This window comes from Colletotrichum fructicola (genome assembly GCF_000319635.2).
Source record: "Colletotrichum fructicola Nara gc5 chromosome Unknown KSG_Nara_v1_contig01, whole genome shotgun sequence".
NCBI lineage: Eukaryota > Fungi > Ascomycota > Sordariomycetes > Glomerellales > Glomerellaceae > Colletotrichum > Colletotrichum fructicola.
The window spans coordinates 1,038,302-1,061,840 of NW_027094051.1; the positions used below are offsets into that span (position 1 = coordinate 1,038,302).

The 23,539-nt window shown below is 52.0% G+C and overlaps 7 protein-coding genes across 7 annotated transcripts; 3 read left to right on the forward strand and 4 right to left on the reverse strand.

Moving 5' to 3' along the window:
- Positions 1-120: 120 nt before the first annotated feature.
- tropI-1 (Hydrolase tropI) lies at positions 121-1,146 on the forward strand (the record flags this gene model as incomplete). The annotated part of the gene is made up of 4 exons (XM_032036895.1): positions 121-259; positions 321-432; positions 520-869; positions 944-1,146. 4 exons carry the CDS (start codon positions 121-123, stop codon positions 1,144-1,146), a joined length of 804 nt encoding a protein of 267 aa, XP_031884258.1.
- Positions 1,147-2,403: 1,257 nt separating this feature from the next.
- CGGC5_v000318 (Sterol uptake control protein 2) lies at positions 2,404-3,897 on the reverse strand (the record flags this gene model as incomplete). Its single annotated transcript, XM_032036896.1, has 2 exons — positions 2,404-3,741; positions 3,832-3,897. The coding sequence occupies 2 exons, from the start codon at positions 3,895-3,897 to the stop codon at positions 2,404-2,406; spliced, it is 1,404 nt and encodes a 467-aa protein (XP_031884257.1).
- A 3,164-nt stretch (positions 3,898-7,061) lies between these two features.
- On the reverse strand, positions 7,062-8,770 carry CGGC5_v000319 (putative transporter; the record flags this gene model as incomplete). Its single annotated transcript, XM_032036897.1, has 5 exons — positions 7,062-7,227; positions 7,281-7,473; positions 7,532-7,953; positions 8,005-8,538; positions 8,616-8,770. 5 exons carry the CDS (start codon positions 8,768-8,770, stop codon positions 7,062-7,064), a joined length of 1,470 nt encoding a protein of 489 aa, XP_031884103.1.
- Positions 8,771-11,528: 2,758 nt separating this feature from the next.
- On the reverse strand, positions 11,529-12,318 carry glo1-1 (Lactoylglutathione lyase; the record flags this gene model as incomplete). Its single annotated transcript, XM_066150660.1, has 2 exons — positions 11,529-11,576; positions 11,644-12,318. The coding sequence occupies 2 exons, from the start codon at positions 12,316-12,318 to the stop codon at positions 11,529-11,531; spliced, it is 723 nt and encodes a 240-aa protein (XP_066009717.1).
- Positions 12,319-12,671: 353 nt separating this feature from the next.
- On the forward strand, positions 12,672-14,315 carry cctM-4 (FAD-dependent monooxygenase cctM; the record flags this gene model as incomplete). The annotated part of the gene is made up of 9 exons (XM_032036899.1): positions 12,672-12,714; positions 12,766-12,803; positions 12,866-13,283; positions 13,344-13,417; positions 13,466-13,534; positions 13,585-13,627; positions 13,677-13,879; positions 13,938-14,025; positions 14,080-14,315. 9 exons carry the CDS (start codon positions 12,672-12,674, stop codon positions 14,313-14,315), a joined length of 1,212 nt encoding a protein of 403 aa, XP_031884253.1.
- Positions 14,316-16,972: 2,657 nt separating this feature from the next.
- CBH-1-2 (Exoglucanase 1) lies at positions 16,973-18,557 on the forward strand (the record flags this gene model as incomplete). Its single annotated transcript, XM_032036900.1, has 5 exons — positions 16,973-17,151; positions 17,213-17,636; positions 17,694-17,995; positions 18,065-18,311; positions 18,369-18,557. 5 exons carry the CDS (start codon positions 16,973-16,975, stop codon positions 18,555-18,557), a joined length of 1,341 nt encoding a protein of 446 aa, XP_031884252.1.
- Positions 18,558-21,809: 3,252 nt separating this feature from the next.
- Positions 21,810-23,108, reverse strand: CGGC5_v000323 (uncharacterized protein; the record flags this gene model as incomplete). The annotated part of the gene is made up of 5 exons (XM_032036903.1): positions 21,810-22,259; positions 22,310-22,477; positions 22,545-22,680; positions 22,734-22,943; positions 23,002-23,108. 5 exons carry the CDS (start codon positions 23,106-23,108, stop codon positions 21,810-21,812), a joined length of 1,071 nt encoding a protein of 356 aa, XP_031884282.1.
- Between the last annotated feature and the right edge of the window lie 431 nt (positions 23,109-23,539).

Here is a 23,539-nt window from a genome sequence, read left to right on the forward strand (position 1 = left end):
TCTAAGGGTTGTCCGTTCCCCCTCCCGTGCCTGGCCTGGAATCGTCCGTCCGGTCTCATCCCCGTTTGTGCAGCTCTCAATCGACCAAGCTCCGGATCTTCAAGCAAAACACAACTCAAGATGCTCAGCAAGACGATTGCCTCGGCCGTCCTCGGCCTCGCCTCCCTGGCCTCCGCCGCAAAGAACTGCCCCGTTGCCGACGTTTCCGCGATTGCTCACACCGGCACCCCGGTCGGCGAGACGGTGCCCTACAACGGACGTAAGTGTTTCTCTCTCCGCGACACGCCCGACAATGGTGCACCGGGCTCACTTCATCGCAGTCAACATCTACGTCTCCAAGCCTAAGGGACACAGCGCCCGTGGGAACAAGACTTCTGTCGGCGTTCTTTACCTCACCGACGTCTACGGCGTCCAGTTGGCGCAGAACACACTGTAAGCATTCAATCGTTGTCTCGTCCGCGGTACCTTGCGCGGCGTTCGGTCCGCGTCGTGAATCCATGAAGCTGACGCAACACGTAGGTTGACTGACAGCTTCGCCCGCGCCGGATACATCTCCGTCGCCCCCGATCTGTTCGACGGCAAGCCCGCGCCCAACGATATCAACGTCCCGGGCTTCAACACCACCCAGTTCCTCGCCGCCCACGGCCCCAACGTGACGGACCCCATCATCGCCAACGCCGTTAAGTACCTCAAGGAGGAGCTCGGTGTCAGCAAGGTCGCCGTGACGGGATACTGCTTCGGTGGCCGCTATGCTTTCCGCGAGCTTGCGGCGGGCAAGGGCGCCAATGTCGCTTTCGCTGCGCACCCCAGCTTGTTGACTGACGATGAGATCAAGGCCATCACTGGCCCCGCCAGTGTCGCTGCTGCCCGTACGTCATTGTGTTTACTGAACGCGTCAACGTTTGGTATGAAGAAGACATCACTGACCTTGATTTGTGTTCAGAGAACGACAACCTCATGCCTGCCGCGCGCCGTGCCGAGATCGAGGCCCTCCTCGGTGCGACCGGCCAGCCCTTCTCCCTTGCGCTGTACGGCGGCACCTCGCATGGCTTCGGTGTTCGGGCCAACATCTCGGACCCCCAGCAGAAGTACGGCAAGGAGGAGGCTTTCTTCCAGGCAGTTCGCTTCTTTGATACTTGGGCTTAAATCCGATTCTGTAAATAGCTTGAAGTATTTGTCCAGAATACAAATTCGTGTATCAACTCGTCTGTACGTCGGCTGGTACGGTTCCCGATGCGTGTATTATGGCGTGCTGGATTCCTGTTTGGTATATTACGGTGACTGTGGTTGTCCAAATCAGCCGATGACATGATTTTCAAGCCATGAGGGTAGGGTGTTCTGAGAAAAGTAATGCACGTACGCAACCGTTGAGATAGTGTTGAGCTTTTGAATTGTGTTTGGAGCCTTATCTTCGTCCAGTATTCCATCGGCGGCTGCACACCTGAAACAGACAGCAGACAACTCATGATGATGAGATGTATTCATTGTACTTTTGTTGTTGATGATCTTATCGATGAATCGTGAGGCCGAGGAGGATCGATCTTTGATGCAGAGGAAAGCCCTTTTCGGCTGGATACACTGAGTGACATGGAGACCACACTGCTGAATATGTTGACGTGGAAAGAAAGATGGAGTTAGTGGCGGCAAGAGTCGGCGGAGTTGATGCGAAAGGTTCCACTGCAGGCTCTAAGCCCGCCTCGAACCCTTCGTCCGATCTTGCAACTCCGGACACAAGTAGGGGCGCCCATATTTCCCCCCCTAGCGCGGATCACTTCATGATTGCATGCCGTTTTCCGCAGGGGTAGGCCAGCAGGTTTTAGATTCCGTGGCCCGCGACGAAGGGATGGTGACATATCCAGTGTCAAATCAGCCTTACCAGTCAAGCAATGGTCGGAGCTCAGGTCACTTAAGCTTCCACCCCACTTGCTCGGTTTCGCTTTCGGGGGCGTTCAGAGTTAGACCCGGCCGTTTCAGAACCACCGGATGAAGAAGACATGGCCCTGCTTGGATCTTTAAGGCCAGACGAGTGTGCCTTGCCTATCTAACGTTGAATTCTATACATGCTACCGGATCTGATATATGTGCCAACTAGCCGCCAGATTGACGCGGGGATGTTGGTTTCGGCCGACGACGGACGGGCCGTACAGGCAGAAATTGGGCATCGCTCGAGTCGAGGCAACTCAAAGACAGCCGAGTTTGGTGTTATTTACGGAAGCTAGAGTGTAATGATTGAGGTGCTCATTCGCTAGCAACACGTGGTGCAAACTCTGTCCTACGGTTACTTGTCGTACTCGTAAAGACTAAAGCATAGTATTCCAATTCAATGGCGCGTGCGATGAATAGTCTACCGTGGAGTGTGAAGTTGAATTTGGGAATTGTATTCATGAGATTTTGATATCATAACTAAAGTTGTATCGTCCGGTCACTGATGAAGGCCAGTGGCCACTGTATCAACTCTTTCCAGCTCGCATCTAAGTCGCACACTATTGCCCGAGCCGCGTTAACGCCCCATCCCTGCATAAACCACGTGCTATTCTCCGTTGAGTGGACAGCGACGGAGTAGTAAGCTAGCAACGTCAAGGCGGCTGGGTCTCGATTTCGCATGAGCTGCATGTACTCCTCCGATAGACTGGTGGGCCATGTCAGACCAACCCGCAACTCGGGGAACGCTGTCGTGTTGGTGGCATGGTCGATCCATTCCCGCAAATTTGATGTTTCCCGAGCGACGATGTCTTTACTGTACTCATCGGCATCGGTGGTCGGTAATTTGGCTGAGAAGGTATGTAGGTGTTGCTTGACGGCGTCCAGGAGTGGAGTAGATGCCGGCGTGACTACCTCGTGGAAGAAGTTTTTGAAAGGCCCGGCTTGAATGATGGGTTGTGATGAGGACAGAATGTTACTCATGCCTCTAACGAGTAAGAAGACGTCGATAACGTCGTCGACTGTTGGCGCCTGGTGTCCTTGGGGTCCGCTTCTCTGGTAAGGGAACGTAGAAAATGCGCTGATGAGCAGCAATGAAGAGCCTGCGAAGAGAGGGTGGCAATTATCGGGCGTGATTTGGGTGAGGGTCTCACGCATGCCAGCAATTGCATCATTCTGATGTTGTGAGGCGTGAAGTGCGTAAGATTCGCGTTGCTCTGGATGTAAGTGGCCGAGGTGTAGGGCGCTGATGGCCAGCACTTGGTGCATCAGGAACATGTAGGTGAGACCCAGCTTCGGGACCTCAAACTGCCAGATGTTGCTCGCATCCGATGACCTCGGCATCGTGAGGGACGTTGTCGTCGAGTAGTGGTGCATGAGCTCCAGATCTGTGATCCACTTGCTCAGATGAACCGATTCCACCGGGCCAGTCGAGAACTTGACAAAGTACGGGAACGGGTCGGGGCTTGAAGCCGCTATTGACGATTGTCTCCTGCCCCCTCCTGATGAAGAGGCCTGGTCACTGATGAAGTCGATGGGTAAGTTCAGCGTGGAGTCCAGCAGGCTCGGTGGTGTGAGTGAGTGAGCCGTTGGACTGATCGATGAGGCGGTCGTCTTGCGGCTGCCACTGGATCCTTTGCGCGTTGACGTCTTTCGCTGCAGACTTGAAGCTCTAGTCACTGGCCCAGCCTGCAGCCCTGATGGCTCCCAACTCATACTGTTGGAGTCACTTGAGGCCGGCTGGCCTGATGTCGCACCCTCGACAAGACTGCATTGGGTGTTGTGTCTGATGCAGGCGCCACATGGCTTGTTCTCGTCGCACTGAGTAAAAAGACGTCAGCCAACCGCGATGACATATGAGTGTGGTAATACGAGTATGCAGGTTTGGTTGGTGAGGGAGGTGGTATGTACTTTGACACGCCGCTGTTTACATCTGGCACAGCCACCGCGAGACTTCTTGTAGCCAAGACGCGGCATCTTCTCCAGCGACACAGGACTTTCAAGTGGCGGTCTAAACAGTCTTTTGTCACCCTGACCCCGACTCTCGCTCTCTCTCTTCCTAGACGGGCGAAGCGTGGAATTCTACACACGTCGTACGTAGTTGAGTGGGCAGTCCGTTACTGGCTGGAACGCCCGGGAGTCCGAATGAGAGCCAGAAGGCCGCTTCCCCCTTTCGTGGCACTTCGGCCCCCTGCTTGGGGAAAGACAACGAACCCGTAGCAGGGGATGGTAAGCCGACGAATCGGTTGGCGTCCAGAAACACAAGAGATGTCAGCAGGATGCAGCTGCTTATGGATTTCTCCAGCGGCGCGGTCCGTTAGAAGGTAGGCACCAGGTGCGCGGCGAGCGTCGTGTGTGGTTGGAAGCTCGATGAGTTGAGAAGACCGAAAGCGAATTTGTGGGGATGTGAGGTGAAGGTAATGGATGGCGATTTGATCGGGAGTTGGGCGCCGGGGCCGGTTACGGTCGGGTGCTCCTTTCTGGCTTCGGTAGTTGAAGTAAACGGCTCGGTAGCTTTCGTACAGGATTGCTGAAGTCTGGACGGTCCGGTTGACACCTCAACATGCAGAGCAAGGCCACTTGGTTATATCATGAGAATGGAAACAGGTAGAACGGGGAAGCTGGGTATTGGGATTCTCGGGGAGACTGAGCGAGTACGCCCCGTTGGGCTGGGCTGGCCGGGGCGGGTATTGAGGAAAAACTCGACCAGTTTAAACTGCGCCTTGCTGACGAGTCAACACGAAGCACGGGCGCGTGCGTCAGAAACACCTACTGAAGAGCCAGCCGGTACGGATAAGGAATGGTGTGGGCGTGGAGAAAGTGAAACGGGTACAGAGAGTATCTGGGCTGTTCCTATTGGAGGCTAGGAGAAGGGGAGACAAGGAATAGGGGTACGGATGGGCAGGAGAAGTGGGTGAAATAGAGCGGCAAAAGTGTATGTGCGTGTCGTACGGCTTCGTTTCGTCTAAGCATTCGAGGGCCGCAGCACCGCTTCTCGATGGCTTGAGCTTCCAGGGTGCCACGAGGAGCTACAGGTACATCCGCTAAAGACTCAACGTTGAGCTCATCTCTATGTCCATGCTGATCCATCCGTCCCGTCATATCGCATGGCACGTCTCTGTGGCTCGGGAATTGCAAACATGCCCAGCCACGGGAGTCTACTGCGTAGAGGGGTCAGGCTGTCCACAAAGCCTCCATCAACACGGCATGGATTGCGTGGGTTCTGATGCTCTACAATGCAAGATGATGAACATCCCCGGCCCAATCCCGGAGGTGTGTGTGATGGCATCTGTCATGAAGGTTCCTGCCAGAGCTCCCGCCTGGTCTGTGCATACGTCGTATTTCCAGGGGTGACCTCTAATGAATTATTCAAATCGCCCTTTGGCTTTCGGGGTTAACGGGGTGTGGGTGTGAGCTTGACTCCAGCATCCCCCAACCTGTTACTGGCTCCCCCCTGTGCCCATCAATTCAAATCCATCTTGACGCCTGTCAGCCCGGCAGCAAGGCACACTTTCTGCCCCGTAACTCTGACCTTTAGGGGGCCGATTATACTATCTGTAAGGCTGGTTAGTGCCGCCGAGTGATTTCCTGTTTACAACGTAAGTTTAAAGAGTATCCATCCGGGCCGTAGCCAAGACCATGTTCAATCGATGGCTTCATGCGCTAATTTCCCCCGTGCTTACTGCCGGCCCGAAGAAATCATGTCAGAGGAAATCACCACCGCGCTAATTCGTCAACGGCGCCAAATCACCAGCCACATTGTCGGAGAGCTGTGAAGAAACCGAGACCGAAGGACCCTGAGAGATGTTCTAGAAGCTCTGCCGGACATCTCGTCCGCCCCGAACATCACAGCCCTGCGGAGCCGAAAGGATCATAGCCAACATACAGAGATGACAACAAAGTCAGAATCATTGGATGATGGGTTCGTCGTATTCCCTTTCCCCGACATACTTTGACGGCATCTCAACTACAACAGCACAGCAGCGTGGCTGAGCCGCTCAATTTGCAACTCATCGCATGTTCTTCTCCGCGTATTTGCGCGGGCGCACCGTCTGTCCTATCAACATGCGCGTGGTGTCGCGTCTAATCCAGACGCGGTCTTGTATCTCGGCAGACACTCTTCCTTCCTCACCTTTAATGTTCACGATGCTATTCTCGTTTTCGTTAACCAGTCGGACGATAGGAGAAAGATCAAGCACGTTGATGCTACGGGCCGGGCCTCCTGAAACACCCTGATCGACAGGTCCCGAACAGGTTAACCAGAGGCCATGATAACAACCTCAAAAGCAGAGGCCATCATAGATCGGCATGATATGAGGTTATCCCAACTCTGGCTCGGCAACCCACACATGCATCGTCCGCCATCCTCCGCCAAGACAACAAGGAACGGCTGTCAAGCAGAGATGAAAGCTTCTTTACGCGTAATGCTTAGCGCCCGTCTATCTGTGGCAACCAAGCCACTGCATGGTATCCTTGAGATGCATGCATGCATCGTGCGTCTGTTGGCCCGGCTAAATCCGTCAAAGACATAGGGAACTGCGGCGTTACGAAGGATCTACCGAGCACCTGACATCCAGTCTTTAACATTTTTGAGCCGCCGACAGGGACGCCTTGATCAGAGCTATCCTCGCTCGTCTGTCTTAAAGTTTTATATCACCGCGAGTTGTCTACACCGTCCCTCAATCTGACGCGGGTTATCGGGCAGTCGCGACTTACCGCGTGAAGTCGGATGGCATTTCCGAGCCGGATCCAGGATATAACTGCGATTTAAGGTTCTTTCTACATTCTCCGATATACGCTCTCAAGATCACGAGGCTGAAAAAATTGTGGCTACGTGTTTTGGATCTGCGGGCGCCTCGAAGACGCATCACACGCTTTATCAACATATAGCTTGGCATCTGCCAAGCCCGGATCTGCCTTGGCCTGATGTGATCTTGATTATGGCACAGACTGCGTGTTTCTTCTATTCCGGCCTTCAATCTGTCTACTTCGTGCATTTCCCCATTGAGTCTGTATGATTCAACGACGCTGGGCAGCAGCATCACTTCATGCGCGTTGCGCGGCCTCGCCACTCTAAGAAGCTCAGGAAAAGGTTACTTGCTCAACATCCGACGAGCATCTCGACTACGAATCTAGGAAAATCAAATCGTGTATCGAAACCAAGGTACGTTGTCGGCCAGCTCAGCCTCCATCACCTTTTGCTCTTCCGTCAACTCCTGTACGCCAGCTTCCCTGGCAACAAGGTCTCGGCGAGCGTTCTCGCGACGGCACCAAGTCGTCATCAACAAGGTCAAGAAGAATGCCATGCTGAGTTCTAGGCGTTAGCAGCTGTAAGTTGGTTTTGTGTTGGATGCCCTCACCTGACAAAACCGATGAGAATGCTGTGTCCAGTAGTGTATCGCGGCCCGTCTCGAGAGAGGTAGACATAGGAGGCGATGATGCCACCACAGTTACCACCCATCACCTGCATTGCGATACCCGTTCCTCTTTTGAGACTGCCGCCAATGTTGCTGCTGTTCCACGCCATACCAAGGGGAATTTGGGGGTAGATTCCTACGGGAAAGGTCAGCTACCTGTGCCCGACGGGGTGATGGAGCTTCCGTTATCTTACCAATGGCTGCGAAGACGGTCCCGGCGTACTGTGCAGAAGAGTTTCTGGTAGCCACCAAAAGGGAGAATCCAAGAATTCCAACGAGCTGGAAGCCCAGCAGGAACACCCCACGCTGTCTGATCCTATCCGCGTACCAGCTCGCAATGATGGTAAAGAAGCAGGCGCAAACATATGGAGGAACGCTCATCAACTGCGCATTGTTTGATGTGTAACCCATGTTCTTGATGATGGTCGGCAGGAAGAGCGCAATCGAGTAGATGGGACAGAAACCGGCCATGCAAATAAGCATGTGGATGTAGATCTTCCAATCCTTGATGGCCTGCCACACATACTTGACGTTGAACTCATTTGACAAATGTCCCGAGTCTTCTTGCAGCCTTCTTTGGACCTCGGTGCGTTCCTTTTTACTGAGGAATCGGGCACTACGAAATGGTCAGCTCATGGTTTACAACAGAGGCTGCAGCCCAACTCACGTCGCTGGGTAGTCGTAAATTGCCCAATAGGCAGTAAACGAGACCAAAATGCTCAGAATTCCCTCCAAGATGAAGATCCATGCCCATGCGGAAAGGCCCCCTACACCATGCATCTCTGCAATGCCTCGCGCGAGGATTCCGCCAAAGGCACCAGCCAAGGTCGCGGCCGAGAAGAACAGCGCCATTCTGAAGCCACACTCATGTCGGCAGTACCACTGCGTAATGTAGTAGTTGACTCCGGGGAACAGGCCTCCCTCAAATATCCCTAGAACCACTCGAGTGGCCATGAGGCCTGAGTAGTCCTTGACGAACCCTTGTCCAATCATTGCTGCCGACCAACAAACCATGATGAAGGTAAGCCAGATGGAAGGCCTGAGGCGTTTCATCATCATATTACTCGGGATTTCGGCCGCAATATAGAAGGGGAACAGAACCGCCAGGCAATCATTGTACTGGATTCCATGCAAATTCAGGTCCTGCTCGAGATGGTCGAGTCGGGCGTTCCCGATGTTCGTCCGATCTAAGAAGCATAATCTGAGCTGTAAATTAATATTGCATATTCCCGAGACCGTAGGAAATTGTGGGAACATCGATCGATGTAACAAACTTACAGGTAGATCAGCGACATGAACGGGATGATGTGCCAATCAAGCTTCCGCAAAAGCTTCTTGGTGGAGTGCATGTCCCATGTTTGCGACTCTGCGAGCTCGACCGACTCTGCGCGGGTTGCCGTCTTTTCCGACTTCGAAGCGCTGTCGGTGTCCATGGTGAGATTTCACTGGATATCGTAGCACACCAAAGCCAGGATAACGACGAGTGATGGGCAGACGGCCTGGATACAAGTATTCAACATTTCCGCGGAGGAAAACGACTGCCGAGGCCAAGCTTTTAACCCCCATACTCTACCCCGATGCCAATGTTGCCAATGTTGCCAATGTTGAGTGATCCCCTCCCTGTCAGCATCAAAAAAGAGGCGTCTTATCAAAGCCCTAGCATATTGCCACCCGCGCGCCCAATAGATCTTACTGAGACATGAGAGACTAGCCCTGAAGGATCACTGATGGAACATGCAGGTCAGACAGGAGGTCGTACAGGTGTCGCTTTCTGGCCAATTGATCCAGAACACAGCATGCATCTCACAAACTTTACCGGTGATCAAGGGAAAGAGGAGAAAGCGCTGCGGGCCGATGTACGGGGTCCAATAGACTCGAGAGATCGTTGCAACCTTCCCAAAGCGGGGATGGGACTGGGGTAACATCGCGGGAAAGGCGCCCTCGCCGTTACTAGTTGCGGTTGGTACATGGTCCTTCTGTTGCAGGAGAAGCGCCTCCTCAGAAGCACGTCTTACGGCGCAAAGCGATAGGCATGTCAGTCTTTCGGAACAGTGTCCAATTGAGGGATGGGCGTAGGCACGCCTGGAATGCATGGTCATGAATAAGAAACGTGTCGGGCTGATAGGCAACTGTAATGGGTAAGGCTCTCGGTCGTTGACATGTAATTTGAGGTCTTTGATTAGGCTGACAAGCACGAAAAGCAAAAAGCGGTAAGTTTCTCGCAAGGGACAGCGTGGCCTTCAATAGCCACGTGTGTGTTGCAAAAGGCCTGGAACATCATCTGTGGCAAACGAGGGCTCGACTGATTGGAAAGCATTTTTAATCTAAACATTATTTATAGCAGGACTGAGATTTTTCGGGTAGAGACATTGGGCGTATCGAGAACTTTGGGCTCGCTGGCCCCTTTCGAGCAGGGTGTGTGCATTGTGGTTGAGTCACTGGACGCGCCGTTGGCCTGATTTGCCATGAGGTGGCTACTTTGGGTGCAGCAGGTCACACGCAGTCTTTTTCATCTCTACCAAGACTTAGAACTTGATGTTCTTCTTTGCTCTTCGCGTGTCGCAATAATCCTGGAAACTGTTCGTTACCAGACAACCTGAACCTCCCATCCCAGTAAGCAACCGCAATACCGTGAGTCCAGCAATATTGGGCGCCAATGCGCAGCCGATGGTGAAAAGGCAGAAGCATATGTCTGCAGGGCTGATAACGCCTTTCCTACCGTACAGCTCGCACAACGGTGCAAGAATGAGTGGCCCGATGGCATAGCCCAATAAGTAAATAGTCACGCTCAAGGTGGCGAGAAGAGAATTGGTGTTTCCGAATTATCTGTTGATTGATGGTATTGCAGGCGAGTTAATCGCGGATGCAAATGAGTGGTCATGCTGATGGAGGATAATATGCCCACGATAAACCATTTTCCAGACGAGGTAAAATTGCGTGGCATAGCCGGATCATCCTGGGATTCCCAACCAGCGACCCCAGCGCGTAGATCGGATACTGGAATACACTCTACCTCAGGATTCGTGATCTGTTCAGATCGGTCTTCAGACATTGTACTCGCCATGATGTGCTGCGGTGCTGACTGGCTAACAAATGCAAATAAGAAGCACCCGACGGCACAGCGACTCCGTGCTGTTGTCTTATACGAATCCCCGGGGAAGAGGATGTGACATCGATCCGGCATTCGCGATTGAGCATGCTAGCGATGCTCCACTAGGAAAGGGGTTGACTGTTTTCTCGGAGAAATTATTACCTCCTTATTGATATCAAAGAGGCTGAAGACTGTCTGGGCTGTTAACTGTGATTGGCATATCTCACCTGGTCTGTTTGATTGAGGCACAACTATTTGACAGTGTGGTTTCAACTTTGGGCAACTCTGCCGTAGTTGGTAATCATTTTGACAAAGATCTAATTCTAATTTCTCAGCGTAAGGTATGTAGTCATTCGAGAGAAGAATCGCAGCTTAGTCTGCTCAGCACGTAGTACGTGCCATTCTTCACAGGCCGCGACCGATGTTGTTTTCCTATCTCTTTTTCTTCTTTTTCATTCGTTGATCTCATTTCAACTTGACTTATCCACCAACGAATCGCTGGTACTCCCACAAAACCGGTCCCCGATCAATACCGAAGTCGCGGTTAAACTCCCGCCGGAATGTCCGAGCACAGCGAGTAACGGCTCGGCCTCGCGACAAGACACTCTGCCCGGGTTCGGATGACGTAACAGGTAACAACGCCCGACAAAACGTCTGGGTAGCATTTTGCCGTCATATCCGCAATCTGTCATTGGAGTACTTGGATGAACCATTTGAAGCCGACAATGGCGAGCCCGGGGACCTGCTTTGCCTGCCCCCCCCCCCCCCAACTCCCTCCGCAACTTGCCATCGGCAGTGTCTCTGCTGAGGTGGCTGAATGCGGAGAAAGCCCCAACTACCACTTTAGCGGTCATCTATCACAAGTGGCAGGGGAGGAGACATAGATGGTATGGTACTCGTGATTTTCAAAGTGTTCAAGACCAGACCAATCCACATTACATATCACTTGCTTCCGAATTTGTCTCCCTTGCTACAGCCTGGTCAATGCCTCCATCAAACACGATGCACGTTTATTGACGCTATCCGATGTGCCATAACGTCGGCTCTGTTAAAATACTAGCTGGTCTCAGTTGCCGCCCATGACAACCCAACCTTGTGCCTCAATCTGTCTGTAAATTTTGTGGCACCAACTCAACATAATATCCATCCTTTTCGTGTTTGCTTAGCCCTGCTCTTGAAGAGAGTGTCGTAAAAAGGTGCAGCAGATGAACTCACGGGATCTTCAACCATTGCAACTTGCTTGATGGTCTCTTTGTAGCTTTCCACCATGTCTCCAACACCGACGCCACGTTCCTTCTCCCACTCCGTCAACGGGATACTGGCACGACCATTATAACGCAAGTCTTTGACAACAGGAGCTCCGGCATCTTTCAGTCTGGCCAGAATGCTCGGCACATGGGGCACGGTGAACCCCAAGTGTCCAAAGCCCAGGTGGGGAGGGGCGTTGCCGTTCGAGAATTGAATCCCGCCTTCTTCCAACGGCTTTTCAGCCCCGTGCATGTGCTTCAGTTCCAAGAAGCCGGTAGTGCGGGTGAAAGCGGCAAAGTCGGCAGGGTGCTCTGCCCAATATTTTAGATCAGCTCTGTCGCCATCGGTGGAGGGGAACCCCAAGTAGTAGATGGTGAATGGCCCGGTATTCAACGTCCATACGAGTCGCATGCCCAAGAGGTCTCTGTAAAACTGAAGACTTCGTTCGGGATCTCGAATTCGCATCATAACATGGTGCAATCTCATGCCGACGGCGGGATCAGTGTTCGGTAGAGGTGGCTGATCGAGGTGTCCCCCAATGTTGAAAACACCTGGGACTGGCTCGGGCCTTGCTTGGTTCCAGATGTTATTGCTGGTGGATTGCATCTTGCCTTGCTCGACATGAACGGAGTCGTAGTGCATGATAAAAAACTGGATAGTCGGCACGTTAACGGCAGGCTATCTATTTAGACCCGTCAAAGCACCCAGATCTTCTTCGCATCACCTCGCTCAATCTCGGACACGCGAAAAAGGCCGATGGCGCGGACCCATCAGCTCTGCGAGTATCTCGCTCTCCGTCGGCCTTTGTAACAACACAGCGTCGTGTGGATTTCTGGATGCATATGAAGGGAAAGTCTCAAAATGGATTCATTGATGAGTGCTTTTTAGGTACAGCCGGCGAGTCCCAACTTTCAGCACAAGGAGATTTATCCATCGCCCAGACCGTTTGCATCGTGACAGAGAAACCGACAAAAATATCAGAATCACTTGCTAACATGTCTTCTGAAGAGAGCCGTCGAGTTCTAGTCATTGGAGCTGGTGAGTTCTCAGCTGCACCATAGTAATTCCAGCACTAATCATTGCCCCAAGGAGCCACTGGTTTGTTGATTGCCCAAGGATTGAAAAAGGTGACTTTGTTCTGCAGGGTGACGTCTCAATTGTAAAAGACATCATGTTAACATGGCCCAAGGCCGGCATACCAGTCCAAGTCTTCGAGAAGCAGTCTTACGAAAAGTATCAAGACAGAGCAGGTCTTTGGGGAATGGCGTTGCACTGGGCTACTCACAACATTGATGAATGTCTGCCTGCAGACCTTGCCGCCAACCTCAAGGACGCGCAGACGGACCCATACGCCGACATTCCCCAAGAGGCCTCCAAGACAATTCCGATGTATAATGGCAAGACGGGGGATCTCGTAACTCACGTTGCAGCCGATGGACCAAGGCGGGTTCACCGCGGTCGGCTCAGAGACTTCCTCCGTACAGGGTTAGATGTCCGATTTGGCAGAGAGATACAGTCCTTTTCGGTAGAAAATGGCGTTGTGACTGCTACTTTCAATAATGGAGGGGAGATCTGGACAGGGGCATTTTTGATTGGGGCTGACGGACGTAAGTCATCGCGGGTGCGAAGCCAAGCTTTATTAGGCTGTGGCTAACTTCTTTTCTCAGCCCGCAGCAAAGTGCGGGACGCAGCTCTTCCTGAAAACGCAACCGATCTGACACCTGCTCCGGTGGTAGTTTTCGTAAGTATTGTTCTCCTCAGTCCACCTTTGAAAAGCTGACCAGAGTAGAATTTCGGGGCAACTTTCACCGCAGACCAGGCCTCACATCTGCGTAGTCAAATACATCCCGTTGCAACAGTACGTCCAGACATGTTGATCAAGAGATTCACAGAGTTAACGCGGCACAGTTGGGTCCTCATCCTGGACAAAAGACGTATTACTTCTTGACTAGTATGTCATCAACCCTCTGGCTTTTGTACACGGACCTGACTTCAAGTAGTGGGCGACGTCAAAAACCCCAATGACCCAGCGTCGTGGGTATTCCAGGTCTCGCTTTCTTACTGGCCTGATGACGCAGAACAACAGCCGAAGACCCAAGAGGAACGCATGGCGCTGTTCAAAAAGTTGGGATCAGACTACTGCGAGCCCTTCAAGTCAGTGGCCGAATGGGTGAAGCCAGACACACACCTTCCGATTGACCATGTAAGTGCACTCTGCGAAAGACCCAAGGGGATTCAGTGGAAACGCTAACAAGGGACAGTTTGGCTCATGGACGAAAATCCAACGCTGGAACAATTTTGGAGGCCGAGTCCTAATCGCTGGTGATGCGGCGCATCCCATGGTGCCTTGTGAGTCGGGCGTGGCCACGGTCTATAATTCTGGTTTAACTAACATGTGGGTAGACCGCGCACAGGGTCTGAACAACGCTCTCGAGGACGCCGGGTCCTGCGTCCGCACACTGATCAACGTCCTCAATGAAGGGCAAGATGTTGTCGACGCGGTAGCTTCATATGATAAGGATGTCTATGAGCGCGGAAAGTCAGAGATCAGCCTCTCAAACACCCAGATGTATGCGTGCCACCACTGGGACGTCTTGATGGAGAGTAAACTTGTACGGGATGGTTTTGCTAAATGCTGAAAGTCACCGCGGTGATAGTTTCTGGTGCATCGGGTCATGCAGGCGCGAGTCACATGCTTCAATCAACTTTTCATTAATTATATTGTACTTGAGCGCCACAGTTGTCTACGAGTGCTGTGCTTCGGTTGGTTAGACGTTGAAACTTTATTGACCAATCCACAACCTGCTTTGCCTTGCCGAGTTCCGAACTTCTGTTCCTGCAGATATATCATCTTTTATGAGTCGGTGACACGTTGTAGATTGCATTCTCATACCGATTTCCAAGCTACGTCATGAGTTGTTCTAGTGTAGCCCTACGCCGAGGGGAAAGATTGTTGGAGGGAACGGTGACTTTGCGATGGCAAAGGTTGTCAAGACTTTTAAGATCAACGTCCTCAGTGCGAAGCTTTAGCTTTACTTCTGAACCAGCGAGACCTCGAATCTATTGAAGAAATAGACGATTAGCGAGGAGATAACAATTCACAATAATTAATGAAAAATGAATGTACTAGCAAAAATGCCTGTTCGGGGAAAGAAGAAGCTCGGCGCTACGGCTTTTCAGAAAACGACAGGATGCCAGTCTTCAAAACATTCTTGAATGAGCATGATGGACGATAGCCTACTACTTATCGCCAAGGCATCAGACGGGCGACGGCCAAGAGACCAAGGCGGAATTGCGAATTGAATGTTCCCGGTGGATGATTCATGGCGATAAAACATCAAGTTGATAGAACCTCGGCAAGTACCTCCAAAGCTAAGTGCATCTCAAGCCAGGCATGGTGACATTCCCGCGGCTGCAGCCCGGATAACAGCCGGTACTTCGGGAAGCCCCGTGTTTGAGTTTGAATTTTCAGCCCCTGACATGAACAAAATGACTCTCATTTGTAGCACAGGTTTTCTCAATAGTCCCCAGAAATCACCTTGAATCTATCGATGTTTACGACTAGTTGACGGGCCGTGTTCCGACGAACAGCAGCTCGAATATTGTGTGCATGACAGCGCCTGACCCGCAAGATTGAGATCTCCTGATCGAGTTTCCAAGACATCTCCATCTAAGTCTGCTGTTTGCCGCGGTTTTCCATCCGACAGTAACTTCCAGCGTCTCGTGGCATTGTAGAATACGACCCTGGATGTGTGGAAGCGAATATTAAGGACTACGTCAGCAAGGCACGACACCAATCGAAGCCGGATGTTAATATGAATTATATGAAGTCCACGGAGCGTCAACCTCCGTCTGCCGTGATATTTTCCCGCTTACCCCGCTATAAAACCAATGAGGGCGACATATTTATCCCCGCCTCGCCCGTTTGTCGCTCGAATGCCTGCTGGCCAAGACTTCCCCCCGCAGATCCCCCAGACGCCTCTTCGGCAAAAAGCCAGAGCCAAGAGCTATCGGGCCACACTCTACTTCTTGGCCCCTGAGTCCAACTCAAGCGAAGCCTGTCAGGCCTCGCGGCCTGCACTACCTACCGGCTGCCGCTTTGCTGCCATCGGAACCGAACTCGCATACTGCCTTCTGCCGCCCGACCTCTCCTAATGTGCGTGCCACTCGATTATTTTGCGACCCAGACTTATATGACGAGCGGTAGGTGAGATTACGTTAGGAGCTGTTATTTGTTGATTCATGCCGGCCTGCTAACGGAGTGGCGATGATCAGATATCGGAGCTCTCGGCTGCGGCCCGAGTCGGCGCAGAGCCGAAGAGGAAACTCAACAAGACCCAAAACATCCACTTCTTCCTTCTTTTCATGCCTGTATGGCTGGAAGAATTTCAAGCTCACTCGCCAAGAGCAAACATGTGGGCGTGGACACATGCAGGGGAGCATCTTTCGAGAAGTCCGCTGCGAAAGAGAGCTCTCTCCTCAACCCATGCGTCCCTGTCAGCAATCGCCGAGACGGACCAGGGAGCCCTGCCGGATCAGTTCGGACGTCGAACTAGCGAGAACCGAAGACGGCTGCGATCAGCGGCCGTTCCTGAGGGCTCACGCAACATCTAGCCGCCCATCCCGGACCTCTCTGCTGCCTTCTGCCGACGCCGAGACATTGCCCATGGATAACATGACTTGGCTTATCACAATCCGTCCGCCACAACCCGTTGATATCTCAACATCCAGCCAATGGAGCAACCTGCGCCCCGTTGACAAGACCTTGGCGACTGTTTGATATAGGGAGATTTCCGGCGCAAACGGCCACGAGTTCCACGGGTTTGGCGAGGAAATCGCTGCTTTGGGCAACTGCTTCTTCTGCTGGGATTGTCGTGGGTCCCTGGGAGCTTACGGGATCTTCGTCCCGGCTGCCACTTGAGTTCTTCTCCAGATGTGAAGTTGACTTCGAAGTTGAGGTCACATGAAGCATGTTGCCCCTTGAGAAGAGCCGCTCGGATGACACCTGGTCATGGGAAGGTTTGCCCCGTTTTGTCGATTGATGGTAGTTCATCTAATGATACTGTCACGGAACGACGACGCGATGCTACCGGATTTCGGGACGCCAAAGCAAATCTAAACGGCGAGCCTCATTCCGAAAGGGAGCGAAATCCAATTTTGAGGGACGAAGCTCGAAAGCATAAGTAGGGCGATGGTTTCCACTCGAAGAAGATGATTTGGACTCCATCCTCATCACGCAATTCAGCAGTTCCCAATCTTCACCGGCAGCATTCCACTCCCTTTGATTCTCTTCACGATGAAGTACACCATCACCGCTCTTTCCATGCTGGCCATGGCCGTGGCCCAGCAGGTCGGCACCGAGGAGGCTGAGGTTCACCCAAAGCTGAGCTGGTCCGACTGCACCTCTGGCTCCTGCAGCACCAAGAGCTCTGACGTTGTCATTGACGCTAACTGGCGCTGGGCTCACAACGTCGGGTACGTTGCCAATCTGATAGCGACTTGTTGTTTCGACCGTAGGACTGACCCGAGCGCTTAGTGGCTACGAGAACTGCTACGACGGCAACCAATGGACCGACAAGTGCTCCGGCCCTGACGACTGTGCTAAGAACTGTGCGGTTGAGGGAGCCAACTACTCGGGCACCTACGGTGTCTCGACCAGCGGCAATGCCATGACTCTGAAGTTTGTTCAAGAGCACCAGTACGGCAAGAACATCGGATCTCGCATGTACCTCATGAACAGCGACTCCAAGTATCAGATGTTCACCCTCATGAACAACGAATTCGCCTTCGATGTCGATCTGTCTACCGTCGACTGTGGCATGAACAGCGCCCTGTACTTCGTTGCCATGAACGAGGATGGTGGTCTTGCCTCCGAGGCCAACAACGCTGCTGGTGCTAAGTACGGTACTGGCTACTGCGACGCCCAGTGTGCCCGTGACTTGAAATTCATTGGTGGCAAGGTAAGCTCAAGTTGGGATTGTTGGAGAGCCTCATGAACTTACTCGACCGTGTCATAGGGTAACATTGAGGGCTGGAAGCCTTCCGCCACCGACGAGAACTCTGGCTTCGGCAACCTCGGTGCTTGCTGCGCTGAGATTGACGTCTGGGAGTCCAACAAGCAGGCTTTCGCCCTGACTCCCCATCCTTGTGAGAACAACAACTACCACGTCTGCGAGACCACCTCTTGCGGCGGCACATACTCCGAGGATCGCTATGGCGGTGGCTGTGACGCCAACGGTTGTGACTACAACCCTTACCGCATGGGTAACCAAGACTTCTACGGACCGGGCAAGACTGTCGACACCACCAAGAAGTTCACGTAAGTCAAACCCTTGGCATTGCCAGACATATGGAACTATGGAACTCGATGGCTGATAACACTCAACAGCGTTGTCACTCGTTTCGAGAACAACCGCATGTCCCAGTTCTTCATCCAGGACGGCAACAAGATCGAGATCCCCGGAACCACCTACGAGGGCATCCCCAACGAGGACGCCGATATCACCCCCGAGTTCTGCGAGGCTCAGTTCTCCGTCTTTGGCGAGCGCGACCGCTTCAACGAGGTCGGCGGCTGGTCCAAGCTCAACAGCGCTCTCGAGATCCCCATGGTTCTCGTCATGTCCATCTGGAGCGACGTAAGTTTTGAACCTTCAGTCTGGCACCAGACAGGATGGCGGCTAACAATCACACAGAACTTCGCCAACATGCTCTGGCTTGACTCTAGCTACCCCGTCGACCGTGCCGGCGAGCCTGGTGTTGACCGAGGCCCATGCCCCACCACCTCCGGCGTTCCCGCCGAGGTCATCGCCCAGAACCCCAACGGTCAGGTCATCTGGTCCAACCTTAAGTTCGGTCCCATTGGCAGCACCTACGATGTCTAAGGGATATGTAACGGATAGATGGAAACTTAGACCGTCATGTTGGGTATTGGCACTTTCAAAACTGTACATGGGGTAACACCGGAAAGGTCACGCCTTCGCTTGCTTTCTGTATATATCTTCTTTTCTTCCTCACTCTTTTGTAGATGAATGTCATTTTTGCACTTGGTCTTGACTCACTCGTTCCACACGTCACAAAGCGATACAGGGTTTCAAGTACTGCGCTTGAGTCCTATCCTAAAATTGACACTGTCATCGCTGCTTTCAGACGATATTTTCTTCTCATTTAGCATCGCTGGACGGGTTATAAATGTTGCTATTGTGCCAGAGTGGCTACCTAGTAGCGGGGTTGCTTTGATACCATTTCTTCCGCGGAAGACAGCATTTCGTCAAACAAGGCTTTGACTGCAGGGCCAATAATATTTGCAGGCATGTCCCTCTCCAGATGTGTTTTTCCCGCCCGCAAATATTCAATGTCTGCTCTTGATGACATATTGGACGGGCATTTCATGATGCTTCTGTACAAAACAGCAATCGCCGCCATGTAATTAGTAGATTGAAATCTGGAAACCGTTAGATCTTCACTAGGCAGCTAGAAGCCGTAGAATGAACGTACAGAAGAGTATGCGTCTTGACATTCGTGTCGCCCATACTACTCGATCAGTACGTCAGCAACTAACCGTTAAAATCACCAACTCAAGGACATTGAGTGACGGGGTTATACACACTTGTTCAGACCCTTAATGAAAGATCTCGCAGCTTCAACACATATGGCCTCGCTCGCCTGAAACCGCGAAGGCTCAGGTTCCTCTGAGTTGCAAAACGCCGACCTCATGACAACGATCGACAAGTGGATTGTGCGAAGAAAGTTGTAATAGTCTATGTGAAGCAAGAAGACGTGTGGGTGGGTATCCATCGGCGAGAACACCACACCCTCTGGGCGACACGCGACGGGCAACCCTTCCTTCCACGTTGCTAGGCGTTGGTCTACCTGGGAAAGTCTGTGAAGCCTGGAAACAGCTGAGCAGTCCGATTGCATCACAAAGCAGAATTGATTCTGAATTTGGTGCAGCAAATACCACCACTGAACGATATCGAAGAACCCAGGACTGGCCTCAAGTTCCGTAGAGGGGTGGTGGTCAATGATCATGCGTTTTTCGAACACTTCGCTTGATGTCCCAGGCGAGCGCCCTTGGGACAGTGATAGGTTGCTGTTGAGGTACGTTAATAGGCCAATCTTGAACAAGTGCTATGTCAGGCTTAGCTCACGCGTCGAGACCAAAAGTCAAGAACCATAGGCGAGTGCGAATGGCGCGGCGGCGCTCGGAAAACCCGACATCTGGTGGATTTCTTTGGTGCAATCCCAGAGACTGCGCGATGCGTACTGCGAGGCCGCAAAACACCCATGATATCCCGCATCTGCCGAAGTAAAGCTGATAGACGACCTGTTAACCAACCACTTGTCAGACTGGATCTCGTACAATCGGACGTGATGTGTCGTGGTGAACTTACGTGAAGTAGAAGAATCTGTACGGAGGCTTCGCATGGAGCTGCGAACGAGTCCAGCATAATGGACCAGGCCTGTTGATAACAGGTAGAAGAGAGCTCATCGGCATCTCTGCATGGTTTAGATGTAGCGTCTCTATCACTGAGAGCTCCTATAGAGATCGCAAGGTAGAACATGCAGTAGTCAAAAATATCAAGCTGGATGCGCTCATGGGTGTAAAACATCTCGGCCCGGACCATGAACAGATCCTCGTCTAATATGGGCAGGGTGGCATTGATATTGTGGAAGTATGCTGCACACACAGTAAGAATCTCAGCCACACGCCACACGTTTCTCGTGAGAGTGGTCAACCAACCTTGCAGGCTGCAAAAGGCTGCGTTTCGAGGTGGCAGTGACTGCGAAGAAAGATTCCGTAACGACGAAAGACCAATTTCTTCAATTTGTGGACCTGCTTCGATGAGAAATCGGAGTTTGTCAGGTTCTAGAGGAAGATGTTGGCTTTTGAGACCGTCTGCTAGGCAGATGGCAAGTGTAGCGGCGACTGAACTCCCACCTGGTAGCCACGTAACGTGTCAATAATTGAGTTGGGGAATGTGTTATGTTGTAGGCCTAGCAATTCACTTACCGAGATGGTGTCCCTGAGTTTCATTCTGTCGAATGTAGATGGAGGGAGGCACCGCGTGGGATTGCGAATCTGAATTCTTGCCTTCGCCCCGTAGAGTTTCTATGTTGGACACTTTTCCACTCGTCGAATTTCGGGCCGAGGTCTTGGAAGCAGATACATCAGGGGAAATTAATGGCGAATTATCGACTTCGCCATTTTGAGGTAGCTGAGCCCGTAAGTCGGGATCGACCTCAACTTGCGCATCCAGAAGTTCTGTGTTAATATCGAAAAACTCTTCTGAGTTTGTGCTGTCAAAATCCCACAAATCGGGTGGTATTGCGTCTCCGGAGCTGCGAAAGTCATAACGGGAACGTTGTGATCCTGTTCCGCCGTCGAGTCCGGCGTAATGGGACCATGAAGATAACATCTCCCTCTGGCTTTCAACCCTAGGGGTGGTATTCACCGCAGGGTTTATCGAAAGACACATGCTAGAATCGTCATGTTGGTACGCAGTACCGTGGCCGCCGACATGAATGGTGCTTTCAGCAACCTCGCTGTCATGTTCAAAATGTCTCAAGCTGTTTAGGGTTGAACGCCGCCTTCCTCGGTCTGACGAAATGCACTGTGTGTTGTAGAGTTGACAATTAAGGCAGGGCCGCTGGCCAGAAGTGCATTTCAGCTGTTGGCGCAGGTAGGTAAGCACAATGATCTCGTGGAATCGGGAGGAAAGGCAAGTGCACGCACCCTTTTCTTACGGCAGTAGTCGCAAGCTCGAGCGACTCGCTTTGGTCGGTGGTGATGATTGATGGGTGAAACGGACGGATCAGGCATTTCATCTAAGTGACGGAAGCGTCCCCAAGAAATCATCAGAAGCAGAATTGGTACGGAGAGACAGGCTATGTTGATCAGGACGAAGCTTCGCTCATAAAGGAGTTCGCATAAAAGATGCACGGGCTCGCAGAGCTGCCGAACTACCTGTCGATCGTTTCTCTCTCGGTCCTATGTGGATGGCCAAGCATCGAATCTACTCGACAGCACTACGCACGCGACGTAAGGGAAACAAAGTTAAATCTACACAAGTAGCCACCAGCTCATGGGCTCATCTGTTTCTAATGCTGAGCTACATCAGACGAAGGTAATTGACTCAATCCCTGTCGCACACCCATGGGTTTCCTGGCCAGACCTTGTACTCAGGTTCGTCTTCCTCTGCCTCTTCCCTGAGCAGTTCTCTCAATGATCGTCCATAGTCATTACCATTGGGAAGCCTCTGAATCGTGTGAATATGGTATTTTGCAGGTTCGTCGTTCGTAAGGAAGACCCCGGAGTGATGGTCAAACTCAAACAGCGTAACCGGACTCTGGATTCGATAGTAGAAAGGGTCTGTCGAGCTAAAGCCGCCTATCCAGCAGAAATAGGTTTCCGACAGGTGTTCGCGAACGTCTGCTAGCCGGAACTCAAGTGGCCCTGGCGGAAGAAGCGTAGAGGTGGAAATGATCGACACAAGCAATTCTCGCTGCTCGATGGTCATGTCGGTAGCTAAGACGCCTTCATAAGGAATAACTCGGTTATCTTGAAAGGCGCCAGCCAGATGTCTCTGCGTGTGTATGTTAGCCTAGATTTATGCCCGGTGCTCGACACGCGCACCTGATCAGCCGAGTTCCATCGACCCTCTGGCATGGCTGAGTCGTGCAATCCGGAGTATAGTTGCGCTTTCTTTTGCATTGCCGGCGAAAGCGACTTCATTAGCCGTAGACCCAGCTCGCTTTCCTCCGCACACAGCGTTATCCCTTTATCTGGGCCATCGTCGATAATCTGCTTGCATGTAAGCAACCTCCCAACTCGCACGTTGACTTTCAGTCAACGTCCTTGGCTGACATACACTTGGCTCAGCCCCGAGAAAGACTGGGCCGATGACCATCTGCTGTCGAGCAATGAAAACATTGAGAGCAAGGTGGTGGCCGAAAAGCATATACGACCACGGTTCTGTCTCTGAAGGTTCTCCGAAGATCGCGAAGCTATGCCGCCAAGAGTCATGTCAGATTAGTCGTCAATATCTGGTTTCACTTACAAATAACTGTATTCGTTCAAAATTGCCTTTTTATGGCAAAGTTCACCGAGAAATTTATTGGTCTTCATTGCCCCTCTGACTTTGTCGAACCCCTTGTCGCTGAGAGAACTCTGCACGAGGTTCATGATGGCTTCGATTTTCGCTTTTTCCAAATCTTCGAGACGTAGGCCACACTTGAACAACACGAATTCGGGGTTCATCCATTTTCTCCTATCGCAGAATTGCGTATTCAGTTAGCACTTCCCAGAGATTTGGCATCCTGACTTACCAGTCCTCGGAATCAAGGCTGTGCGAGACGATCCTTTTCTCGCTGGGGCTCAGAGCTTGCAACAACGTCCGGGCTGCTTGCACCTGCAGTCTATCAGCCACACTCATGTTTCTCATACAAGGTGATCGAGCTACTATTTTTTGTGTTGGAGCCACTTCGTCCCGTAGAATATAGAGTCCCTCTTGTTTACGGCCATTGCAAGTGATGCCATGAAACGGGACTTCGAGATTTGCTTTCCAAGCTGTCCAAAGCGGCTGAAGTTCCGGGTTGGTTACGATAGTTGTCGAATACTTGTACGGGTCGCTGTCGTCAATGTCTCCAAAACGTTGCCACCCTGTAAAATGTCGTCATTATGCAATTCGGACCATCGGCCCAACCATATTACTTTCCTTGTTTGGGTACATGACCATGATAGTCATATGCGTTTGAATCGTCGGAGGTTTGGGCCATGATGACATTAATGGTGCCAGTCCCTGTTTGGCTAATACTGTCAAAAGTCCAGAGGTGATTATTTCAAAGGTGAGGGGTCGTATATGTT